The 12275-nt window shown below is 49.4% G+C and overlaps 1 protein-coding gene across 1 annotated transcript in view; it reads right to left on the reverse strand.

Annotated features, from left to right (window-relative positions):
• Nucleotides 1-4182, reverse strand: part of ACTR1A (actin related protein 1A) — a 56590-nt gene extending 52408 nt beyond the window's left edge. The window contains exon 1 of the mRNA XM_075348598.1: nucleotides 4071-4182. Coding sequence (XP_075204713.1) covers nucleotides 4071-4118 — 48 coding nt within the window. The 5' untranslated portion in view covers nucleotides 4119-4182. The remainder of the gene's footprint in view (nucleotides 1-4070) is intronic.
• Between the last annotated feature and the right edge of the window lie 8093 nt (nucleotides 4183-12275).

Consider the following 12275-nt stretch of genomic DNA (forward strand, 5'->3'; position numbering starts at 1 on the left):
GTGTACCCGCAAGAGAAATAACGTTCTACGGTTTGGAAAAACGCTCTGCAGGCCAGAGTAAAAAAAAGAAGTACAATGGCCATGAGATTTCTATTAATTCCATCCATTTTGCTTGTACTGTACAGCACTGAGTCAAAAATGTGTGTAATGTAATTAACAGAAAGGTTTAACGCCTCCTGCGCTGTCGTAAGGACGATGAAAGAGTCCGGATAGAGATGAATAATGATTTTATTGTCTATGCGTTTCAAAGCCACTCGACTTCTTCTTCAGGACAAATCATAATAATGGGTAAGATGATTTGTTCTGAGGAAGAAGCCATTGGGCTTTGAAACGCGTAGACAATACAATCATTAATCATCTCGATCCGGATGCTCATCATTCTTACAGCAGCGCAGGAGACGTTAACCCTTTCTGTTTGAAATACATTTCCATTCCACGTGGGTCTCCTCCGGCCGTTTAATGCCAACACAGTTGGTTGTGGCTTTCACAACCCGTAAAGATGAGCGTCTCTCGGACATGTCGCTGTATTAATTGGATAAGACCATACGTGCGCTGTCTACAGCTTTGTTTAAAAATGCATGTAACACTGATGGTGAGAATATAGTCTTAGATTGGTCTCTTATTACTGACATAGTCAGATTAAATTAAAAAAAAATTAAAAATAATTGTGAAATGTCCTCTGTCAGGTCGTGTCTGCACGTGCGACAGGCAGGGATTGCTGCAGATACATGACGGATAGTGATGAGCAAGCATTACCATACTCTGCTGCTCAGTAATCGTAATGATAAGGTTGGATGGTCAGACGGGCGCGACTAGTGTACCGAATATAATGGAAGTCAGTGGGGAAATCTTCAGGGGAAACTGCTCGAGTCCCCCATTGACTTCAATTATACTCAGGTACCACCCACTCGAGTGTCCAAATGCTCATTACGAGTACCAAGCACCCGAGTATGGTAGTGCCTGCTCATCACTAACCACGGCTAACAAACACCGGAAAGAGAAGGAAACAAATGTCAGCATTTCATAAAATAAAAAAGTTACAGCTCTCGGAAAGAGACGAGGAAAAGAAACGCAAGCACTAAAATATGGGAATCGCCGAGGAGGAAAGGTTTCAATATGACCAAGGCCATAAGGCATCGGTAGGCAGGTAGTGGGCGACAATAGTGGTGTAAACAAGGCCTGCGCGGTCCTGGTATAGGGACTCATGGACGACCATAGGGGTGTGGACGAGGCCTCCACGGCCCTGGTATGGGGGCTTGTGGGTGACCATAATGGTGTGGACAAGGCCTGCAAGGCCCTTGTATAAAGGCTCATGGAGAAATGAACAACCATAGTGGGGTGGATAAGGCCTGCGTGGCCCTGGTATAGGGGCTCATGAACAACCATAGTGGGGTGGACGAGGCCTGCGTTGCCCTGGTATGGGAGCTCATGGGCGACCATAGGGGTGTGGAGAAGAAGGCTTGTGTGGCCCTGGTATAGGGGCTCATGGGAAACCACAGTGGGGTGGATGAGGCCTGCGCGGCCTTTGAACGGGGGCTCATGGGCGACTATAGTGGTGTAGACGGGGCTTGTGTGGCCCTGCAAAGCTCTGCTGGTGCCCGCCCTGGTATGGGGCCTTTTGGGTGACCATAGAGGTATGGGTGAGGCTTGTGTGTCCCTGGTATGGGGGCTCATGGGTGACCATAGTGGGGTGGATGAGGCCTGAGTGGCCTTGGTATGGGGGCTCATGGGTGACCATAGTGGGGTGGATGAGGCCTGAGTGGCCTTGGTATGCGGGCTCATGGGTGACCATAGTGGGGTGGATGAGGCCTGAGTGGCCTTGGTATGGGGGCTCATGGGTGACCATAGTGGGGTGGATGAGGCCTGAGTGGCCTTGGTATGCGGGCTCATGGGTGACCATAGTGGGGTGGATGAGGCCTGTGCGGCCCTGGTATGGGGGCTCATGGGCGACCATACTGGGATGGATGAGGCCTGAGTGGCCCTGGTATGCGGGATCATGGGTGACCATAGTGGGGTGGATGAGGCCTGCGCGGCTCTGGTATGGGGGCTCATTGGTGACCATAGTGGTGTGGATGAGGCCTGCGCGGCCCTGCTTTGGGGGCTCGTGGGCGACCATAGTGGGATGGATGAGGCCTGCGCGGCCCTGGTATGGGGGCTCATGGGCGACCATAGTGGGGTAGATGAGGCCTGAGTGGCCCTGGTATGGGGGCTCATGGGCGACCATAGTGGGGTAGATGAGGCCTGAGTGGCCCTGGTATGGGGGCTCATGGGCGACCATAGTGGGGTAGATGAGGCCTGAGTGGCCCTGCTTTGGGGGCTCATGGGCGACCATAGAGGGATGGATGAGGCCTGAGTGGCCCTGGTATGGGGGCTCATGGGTGACCATAGTGCGGTGGACGAGGCTTGCGTGGCCCTGGTATGGGGGCTCATGGGCGACCATAGTGGGGTGGATGAGGCCTGCACGGCCCTGGTATGGGGGCTCATGGGTGACCATAGTGGGGTAGATGAGGCCTGAGTGGCCCTGGTATGGGGGCTCATGGGTGACCATAGTGCGGTGGACGAGGCTTGCGTGGCCCTGGTATGGGGGCTCATGGGCGACCATAGTGGGGTGGATGAGGCCTGCACGGCCCTGGTATGGGAGCTCATGGGTGACCATAGTGGGGTAGATGAGGCCTGAGTGGCCCTGGTATGGGGGCTCATGGGTGACCATAGTGCGGTGGACAAGGCTTGCGTGGCCCTGGTATGGGGGCTCATGGGTGACCATAGTGGGGTAGATGAGGCCTGAGTGGCCCTGGTATGGGGGCTCATGGGTGACCATAGTGCGGTGGACGAGGCTTGCGTGGCCCTGGTATGGGGGCTCATGGGTGACCATAGTGGGGTGGACGAGCTTGTGTGGCCCTGGTATGGGGGCTCATGGGTGACCATAGTGCGGTGGACGAGGCTTGCGTGGCCCTGGTATGGGGGCTCATGGGCGACCATAGTGGGGTGGATGAGGCCTGCACGGCCCTGGTATGGGAGCTCATGGGTGACCATAGTGGGGTAGATGAGGCCTGAGTGGCCCTGGTATGGGGGCTCATGGGTGACCATAGTGCGGTGGACGAGGCTTGCGTGGCCCTGGTATGGGGGCTCATGGGTGACCATAGTGGGGTAGATGAGGCCTGAGTGGCCCTGGTATGGGGGCTCATGGGTGACCATAGTGCGGTGGACGAGGCTTGCGTGGCCCTGGTATGGGGGCTCATGGGTGACCATAGTGGGGTGGACGAGGCTTGCGTGGCCCTGGTATGGGGGCTCATGGGTGACCATAGTGCGGTGGACGAGGCTTGCGTGGCCCTGGTATGGGGGCTCATGGGTGACCATAGTGGGGTGGACGAGCTTGTGTGGCCCTGGTATGGGGGCTCATGGGTGACCATAGTGGTAGGGAGAAGGCCTGTGGGGCTCTGCTGGTGCTGGCCCAGGGGCTTGTAGCCACCACTAACTCTGCCATGAATGATTCCATCCAAAAATCAACCAAACCCTCCACGTAACGGGCTCGGCCTATTTACACCAGTCACTGCCATCCCTCCACACCCTAACTATCTCCTCCCAGCACTGAAACTGACCAATCACAGAGGCCGAAGCTGCGGTGACTCAGATCCCTGACCAATAAAGACTGAAAACCCCGCCAGCTGAGATCATCTAATCCCGCCCCTTATACGCAAAGTAACTGACAGTAATATTGTCCAATTGGAAGGCAAGGAGCTGACGTCTGTAACGCCCCTGTCGTTGCTTAGGCGTGCTCTGTCACGGCAGCAGGTTAGGTTGCGCCTGCACAGCCCTAAACATCGGTCAGAAATAATAATACAAATGTGCGCGGACGGCGGAACCCCGCTCCCGGCACCGCCTGCCCCCGGCCGCCCCTCCGGGCCGCTCAGCTGCGCTGCAGCCTCGTCACTATGACCGACAGGAGGGGCGCGGTTGTCATGACAAAGGGAAAATCATTGCCCGCAGAGCCGGTCCCAATCTCCGGCACAGAAACGTGACACAACGGTATATAGAGCCAGCTGCGCCCGCCGTACTGACGCGGTACTCACGTTATCAATCACCACGGGCTGGTTAGCGATCACATCGTATGACTCCATGGCGGCTTCCTCCTGCTCAGGAGCTGACGGGCCGGCTGCAGCAGCTTCTGCGCATGCGTAGCAAAGCAATGGACGGGCCGGCGCTCAGGAAAGAGGGCGCATAGGCCTGAGATTGTTTGCGCATGCGCCTTTATGGTCACTGTACAGCTGCACCCACCCAGTCAGCGGCGTCAGGATCTGAACGTGGTTCACAGGCAAATTGTAGGTTTCCAAACGGCAAAAATAATACACTTTCTACATGTGCATTTCATGTCATGCTGCAGACCAGCTCCATTGGTTTGAAATCACATATGAAACCTTTGGTGCGGTATTTGATGCAGTTTTTAGTGAAAGGCACAAATACAATTAAACTGAGTAGGAAATAGAAGTGTGTGTTCACATTGAGGCTTTGCTGAGTTTTGAAGCTGAAACTGAGTGGAAATTCCCCAAAGTCTTAGGCTGCTTTCACACATCCGGTTTTTCCTGTGCGGCACAATCTGGTGCTTTGCAGAAAAACCGCAACCGTTTTTTTGTGTTTTTTTGCCGCCGGTTGCGTTTTTTTTTGCAAAGACTTTCATTAGTGCTGGATTGTGCCGCATGAGCTTGCGTTCAGTCCGTTTTTTGCCGCATGCGGCAGGTTTAGCCGATGCGGTGCGATTTGCAATGCATGCCTATGGACGCCATATGCGGTTTTTTTCCACTGCGCATGCTCAGTAGCATGCCGCAAGCGGCAAAAACCGGACGGGCCGCATGTCAAAAACGTATGCAAAGGATGCGGTATTGTCGCCGCATCCGTTGCATAGGTTTTAGAGCCGCATTGGCCGGCTCTGCTAAAACCGGAGGTGTGAAAGCAGCCTAAACTGAAAATTCCTCAAAACCTTTCACCCCAATTTATCACGGTGTTTACGTCATACAACACTTTGATATGCCAAAAAATGTTGCGACTTTTGATGTTTTCATGCCAGTTTCAGTAGCTTCACCAATATCGGTGGATTTGGGGGTTTAGAGACGCCCACTTGTCTAATTCATGACGAGCTGTGGCATTCCTTATTTATTTACTCTCTTAGGCCCCCTTCACACGTCCGTGAAAATCATGCACGTTTTTCACGGACGTGTCAAAGGTGCATATTGCCCTCTGTGTGCCGTTTTTATGCCGGTCTCCGGTGCTGATCTTCGGTCTGCGGTCCTGCCGACTCCCTGCTGCTGCTTCCGGCCCGCAGTGGAGTGAATATTGAATGAGCATAATGAGCGGGGGTCGGAAGCAAAGTACAGCAGCGGCAGAGACAGCAGTGCTGGAGAAGGTGGCACATGTGTTTTCTCCGGTGCGTGTCATACAGATCACATCCGTGCGGGCCGTGTGACACCCGTGATGCCGGAGAAAAACGGACATGTCTACGTGTGGAGCACAAGGACACACGTATGCTCCACACGTACACACGGTCCATGGCAAAACACGGACGTGAGCACAGACCCATTGATTTTAATGGGCCTACGTGTGCCCGTGTCTCCGGCACGTGAGGAAAAGGACAAAACACGTACCGGAGACACGTACATGTGAAGGGGGCCTTATATAGCGCTATTAATTCCACAGCACTCTATAAACGTGATCATCTTATGCTACAAATCTTAATCCAGTTCGTGACTGGAGTAAGATTTGCAGTGAGATGTGCACAGAGCCTCAATCCACTTTCTATACGTGCCTGATTCATTACGAGGCGTGCGCTTCTTAACGAATCTAGCTCCTCTGACTCTAGCACTGCCCCTCATCAAGACCAGCAAGGACATCTCCATTCTGATCAATCAGGACCTTTAAGTTTCCACTCCAAAAGTTCAGCAAAGAGAATCAGGCTGTAGAATCAAATGTAGGATGTGAGTTTTGCTCATAAGCTTTAGTAAAGCCTTAGGGTAAAGGTCCCCAACCTTTCGGCCCTTGAGAGCCACATCCATCTCCCATACCCCTCACAGTAGTGACACCTAGAGCCCACATCGGTGTAATGACAGAAAAAGCTTTTCCACTCAAGTCACACTAAGGTGTCTTTCAAACGTCAGTCAAAAACACACGTTTTTCACTGACGTGTTAAAGATGTATTTGGCCTTCCGTGTGCTGTGATTTTGGCACACGTGTGCTCTCCATGATAGCACACGGAGATCAGGCACTCCTATACTCACCTGTTCCCGGCGCTGTTCTCCGTGACGCTGATGTCTTGGCTCACCTGTCTCCGGCCACTGCTGTCTCCCCTCTGCTGTTACTTCCGGGTCGTGGTGCAGTGAATATTCATAAACATAATTAGCCGGCCTGTAAGCAGAAGATAGCAGTGGCTGGAGACAACAGGGCTGGAGAAGGTGAGTATAAAAATCATTTTATTTCAAAGATACGTGTTTTTTCTGGTACGTGTCACACGGATCCCACCACTGTATGGGCCGTGTGACATCAGTGATGCCAGAGAAAAACGGACTTATTTCCATGCAGAACACACAGTCACGCGTATGCGCCACATGGAAACACTGTCAGTGAGAAATCACAGATGTGCGCGCAGACCCATTGATTTTAATGGGTCTGTGTATGTCTGTGATGCCGGTATATGTAAAAACTACAACATACATACCAGAATCACTGACGTTTGAAGGAGGCCTAAAGTATACAGGGGTTCCTGTGACAACTCAACGTTTGGTCACTTGTGTGGGGCGTAAACTGTTCCTATTTAGGCCAGACATGTTTTCTTTGTTAAATCAAGAGAAGTTAGCTATTGTCTCATGTTAGTCCTATTGTCTGTAAATGTGGATTGCCTCAGCCCTTCTGACTACATAATTCAGAGGAAAATTATGCAGTCGGATTGAACTAGTGACCAATGAGAGAGCAGCCATCTCCACCAATCCTGTAAGAGAACTGAGGGGTATGAAAGAACCCTGCTTCTGTCATCAGAGAGTTATTTTACAGGACCTCAGCCGAGATGCTTTGGTTCCACCTGGGGAATCACAGAACTGCTTCCCTTCGGATATTCTAAATGACCTCAGCTTAGGAGCTACAGTTCCAGATGGAGGATGCTTCAAGATTCATTCTACAAGATTTCAGCCAAGGATCCAAGATGTTTAGTAGAGCATGGGAAAGTGGGGTTCAGGGACAAATTTATAGCAAAGCATGCAGAAGCTGGGTCACGAGGGAAAGAGCCTTATTGCCTCAGCAATCGGTTTTCCCATCCCATGCTTGTATCTTTGTCCCCCATCCTCGTATATGTTCCTGTCCTTGTATATGGCCCCAGTCACCTTTTTTTCTGTACTAAAAATAACATTATAGATTTATTAATTTTGCATATAAAATGGTAGTTGTGTTTTTTTAATGGTGCACGAGTTTTGCCATTGTTAGTTGTTTTATGCTTTAAAGTATTATTTATGCTTTTAGGCTATGTGTCCACAGTAAAAGGTCCCTGCGGATTTTTTTGCCTGAAAATCCGCAACTTTCGCGGCAAATCCGCACCCGCGGATTTGCCGCGGATTTACCGCGGATTTGCCGCGGATTTTGATGCGGATTTTATTTTTTTTTTTTTCCCCATTCAAAACAGAAAATCCGCACCAAATCCGCACCAAACAATTGACATGCTGCAGTTTGTTCCGCATCAAAATCCGCGGCAAAATCCGCAGCGGAAAAATCCGCAGCATGGGCACAGCATTTCCAAAATGCCATTGAAATGGCTGGGAAGTAGCTGTGCTGCAGATTTTCGGCAAATCCGCGCTAAATCCGCGTCAAAATCCGCGTCAAATCCGCGATAAATCTTGTAGCGTGGGCACATAGCCTTAATGTCTGAATTTTAGCACTAAAATGTCAGATGTACACAGTCACTTTTTCACACAAATGCAGACATACACACTATATTTGTTATATATTTATGTTATATACTGTATATGTCTTCATTTTCATACACACTGTATATATAAAGACATAAGAAAGTTGGATGTCTGACAGCAAATCATAAAGATAAGGAGGCTGGGCCACCATCACAGGACAGCAATGAGGCATCATCAGCTACAGGGCAGTGGGGGAGGGGGCAGGAGCATGCAGCTGTGGGGGAGGGGGCAAGAGAGTGCATTTGTGAGGGCAAATAGGAGGATAGGTGAAGGAGAGAAGAGGGGAGTGGGGGAAGGGGCAGAAGAGTGCAGCTGTGAGGGCAAATAGGAGGATAGAAAAAGGTAGTGAGGCTAGAGACATCATTCAGGGAGCTCCAGTACTCACTTCAGGTCGCATTGTGTTCTCTGGAGCCTCCCCTCCTGCTAGTGCCGACTACAGAGCGATGACATGCAGGAGGGAGGGATACACTCTCCTCAGAAGTCTCTCATATTTCTACAGCACACACTGCACAGGCCTGAAACTCCACAGCAGCTTCGTGCCTGTGGGTGGGGCATACTGCTGGTGGGTGGGCCTGGCTTTGCTGAAGAGGAGGCAATGATCAGATTTTCTCCCTCTTCTGATGGATGAGAGGGGCGGAACCTAAATGGAACATACAGCATCTGTGCTGTATACTGCAGGAGAGATTGTGAGGGGCCCAGCGGGGGATCCACTGATTTCCATATAGGCTGGAGAACAGTGAAATCTTTAAAGCAGCAGACAATCGCCCAGCAGATACACAAAGCCGGGGGCGGGTGATCACTGCACTGCTATTACTGCTCTCCCCCCACATAATCCCGCCTACCTCTCAGCACTGGCTTCAGTGGAAAGAGGTGGGCGGGATTATGGGCGGGGAGAGAAGTGCATATGCATTTTTTAAGTAACCGGGACACGTGTTTTCCTCAGAACCGGCCGCAGTGACCGTGTTCCGCTGCAATTTGCAGCACAGGGTCCAGACTGGGCTCAGTGCTTCAATACATTTCAGCTGGATGTGGTACTCGGTACAGTCATATGAAAAAGTTTGGGCACCCCTATTAATGTTAACCTTTTTTCTTTATAACAATTTGTTTTTTTGCAACAGCTATTTCAGTTTCATATATCTAATAACTGATGGACTGAGTAATATTTCTGGATTAAACTGAGGTTTATTGTACTAACAGAAAATGTGCAATCCGCATTTAAACAAAATTTGACTGGTGCAAAAGTATGGGCACCCTTATCAATTTCTTGATTTGAACACTCCTAACTACTTTTTACTGACTTACTAAAGCACTAAATTGGTTTTGTAACCTCATTGAGCTTTGAACTTCATAGGAAGGTGTATCCAATCATGAGAAAAGGTATCTAAGGTAGCCACTAGCAAGTTGTTCTCCTATTTGAATCTCCTATGAAGAGTTGCATCATGGGCTCCTCAAACAACTCTCAAATGATCTGAAAACAAAGATTATTCAACACAGTTGTTCAGGGGAAGGATACAAAAAGTGTCTCAGAGATTTAAACTGTCAGTTTCCACTGTGAGGAACATAGTAAGGAAATGGAAGAACACAGGTACAGTTCTTGTTAAGCCCAGAAGTGGCAGGCCAAGAAAAATATCAGAAAGGCAGAGAAGAAGAATGGTGAGAACAGTCAAGGACAATCCACAGACCACCTCCAAAGACCTGCAGCATCATCTTGCTGCAGATGGTGTCAATGTGCATCGGTCAACAATACAGCGCACTTTGCTCAAGGAGAAGCTGTATGGGAGAGTGATGCGAAAGAAGCCGTTTCTGCAAGCACGCCACAAACAGAGTCGCCTGAGGTATGCAAAAGCACATTTGGACAAGCCAGTTACATTTTGGAAGAAGGTCCTGTGGACTGATGAAACAAAGATTGAGTTGTTTGGTCATACAAAAAGGCGTTATGCATGGAGGCAAAAAAACACGGCATTCCAAGAAAAGCACTTGCTACCCACAGTAAAATTTGGTGGAGGTTCCATCATGCTTTGGGGCTGTGTGGCCAATGCCGGCACCGGGAATCTTGTTAAAGTTGAGGGTCGCATGGATTCAACTCAGTATCAGCAGATTCTTGACAATAATGTGCAAGAATCAGTGACGAAGTTGAAGTTACGCAGGGGATGGATATTTCAGCAAGACAATGATCCAAAACACGGCTCCAAATCTACTCAGGCATTCATGCAGAGGAACAATTACAATGTTCTGGAATGGCCATCCCAGTCCCCAGACCTGAATATCCTTGAACATCTGTGGGATGATTTGAAGCGTGCTGTCCATGCTCGGCGACCATCAAACTTAACTGAACTGGAATTGTTTTGTAAACAGGAATGGTCAAATATACCTTCATCCAGGATCCAGGAACTCATTAAAAGCTACAGGAAGCGACTAGAGGCTGTTATTTTTGCAAAAGGAGGATCTACAAAATATTAATGTCACTTTTATGTTGAGGTGCCCATAATTTTGCACAGGTCAAATTTTGTTTAAATGCGGATTGCACATTTTCTGTTAGTACAATAAACCTCATTTCAATCCAGAAATATTACTCAGTCCATCAGTTATTAGATATATGAAACTGAAATAGCTGTTGCAAAAACCCAAATTGTTATAAAGAAAAAAGGTTAACATTAATAGGGGTGCCCAAACTTTTTCATATGACTGTATTACATCCAGCTGAACCAAGTGCTGAGGTCCAGGACTGGCCTTTTGAAGCCCCGGGCCGGTCGCTGTGGCAACCCCTGCGACCGCGATCGTTCTACCCCTGGCAAGATGGTGTTAAGTTTGTTCCAAGGAGAGGTTTAACAGTTGGAAACATGCTATCCCCAAGCCATCACAGCAGTAGGTGACAGGGGAGTACTAAGACTGCTTTCACACATCCGTTTTCTCCTGTGCGGCACAATCCGGCGCTTTGCAGAAAAACCGCAAACGGGTTTTTTTTTGCCGCCGGTTGCGTTTTTTTTTGCATAGACTTACATTAGTGCCGTATTGTGCCGCTTGCGTTTGCAGATTCAGCCGATGCGGCAGCTGGATGGAACGTTGCCTGGCACGTTTTTTTGTCCGGCAAAAAATACCGCATCGCGCCGCATCCAGCCAATGCGGCGCGATTTGCAATGCATGCCTATGGACGCCGCATGCGGCGTCCTGCGGCAAACACCGCATCCAGCTGCCGCATGTGTATTTTTCCACTGCGCATGCTCAGTAGCCTGCCGCAAGCGTCAAAAAACGGACAGGCCGCATGTAAAAAACTTATGCAAAGGATGCGGTTTTGTCGCCGCATCCGTTGCATAGGTTTTAGAGCCGGATTGGCCGGCTCTGCTAAAATCGGAGGTGTGAAAGCAGCCTAAGCAAACTGCAAAAGGGAAGGGAAACCCTGCATCTAGGGAAGGAGTAAAGGGTGACCTCTGACCAAACCTACCACTGACCCCTGTGATCCCTCACCAACCTAGCTAGGTTCCGCCGAGCTAGATACCTGACCCTTGGATGACCCTAGAGCTGGGCCCTAGATAGGAAACGGGTGGGATGAGCTCTTCATCAACCCCACTAAACACTAAAGAAGACACTGGGAGCATACACATGGGGAAAGCGCATTAATAATACTATGACCATATACCTCAAGAAGAAGTTAAGCAACGAGCAGCAATGATCCTACAGATGAGTGCAAGCTGCCTGCTTGCATCCAGAGCTTGTGAAGGAACTGAATATCACCAGCACAGGTCCAAGGAAAATTAGAGTATTTAAACGCACAGGGAAATACAGATGATTAGCAGCTGAAGGGAAGAGGAGCTCTGCAGGGTCCTAAAGGGAAAAGGATGAAAACCCAGCTGAGGAGATACCTAGTACACTGAATACTAACAGCAGGAATTATAGAAAGTCAGGGAGCATTTTGTGCAGCCAAACACTGTGACCTTCTATGGCTGGACACAACAGGACTATCTCACCCGTGATAGGTTAAATAAAATATGTCTAAAGAATACAGGAAGTAATTGGTTAACTACTGTGGGGTCCTATAAATGCAATCAGAAAGCATGTGGATTATGCCCCTACATGGACAATATAAAAGCGTTTAGTTCTACTGTCACTGATCAAATCTATAACATCAAAACTTTTATGAACTGTGGAAGCAAATATGTTGTCTACATGATTTTGTGTCAAAAGGGCAACTTACAATGTCGGCTGTACATCGCAGCCACTCAGGAGACGTATCTCCGAACATATTTATGTCATACATAAAATTATACGCAGTCCATCGGGAACATCTAGACCAGGGGTCTCAAAGTAAGCTGGATGTATGGGCCGCATATAGACAAA

Source organism: Anomaloglossus baeobatrachus, chromosome 5 (assembly GCF_048569485.1).
Source record: "Anomaloglossus baeobatrachus isolate aAnoBae1 chromosome 5, aAnoBae1.hap1, whole genome shotgun sequence".
Lineage (NCBI taxonomy): Eukaryota > Metazoa > Chordata > Amphibia > Anura > Aromobatidae > Anomaloglossus > Anomaloglossus baeobatrachus.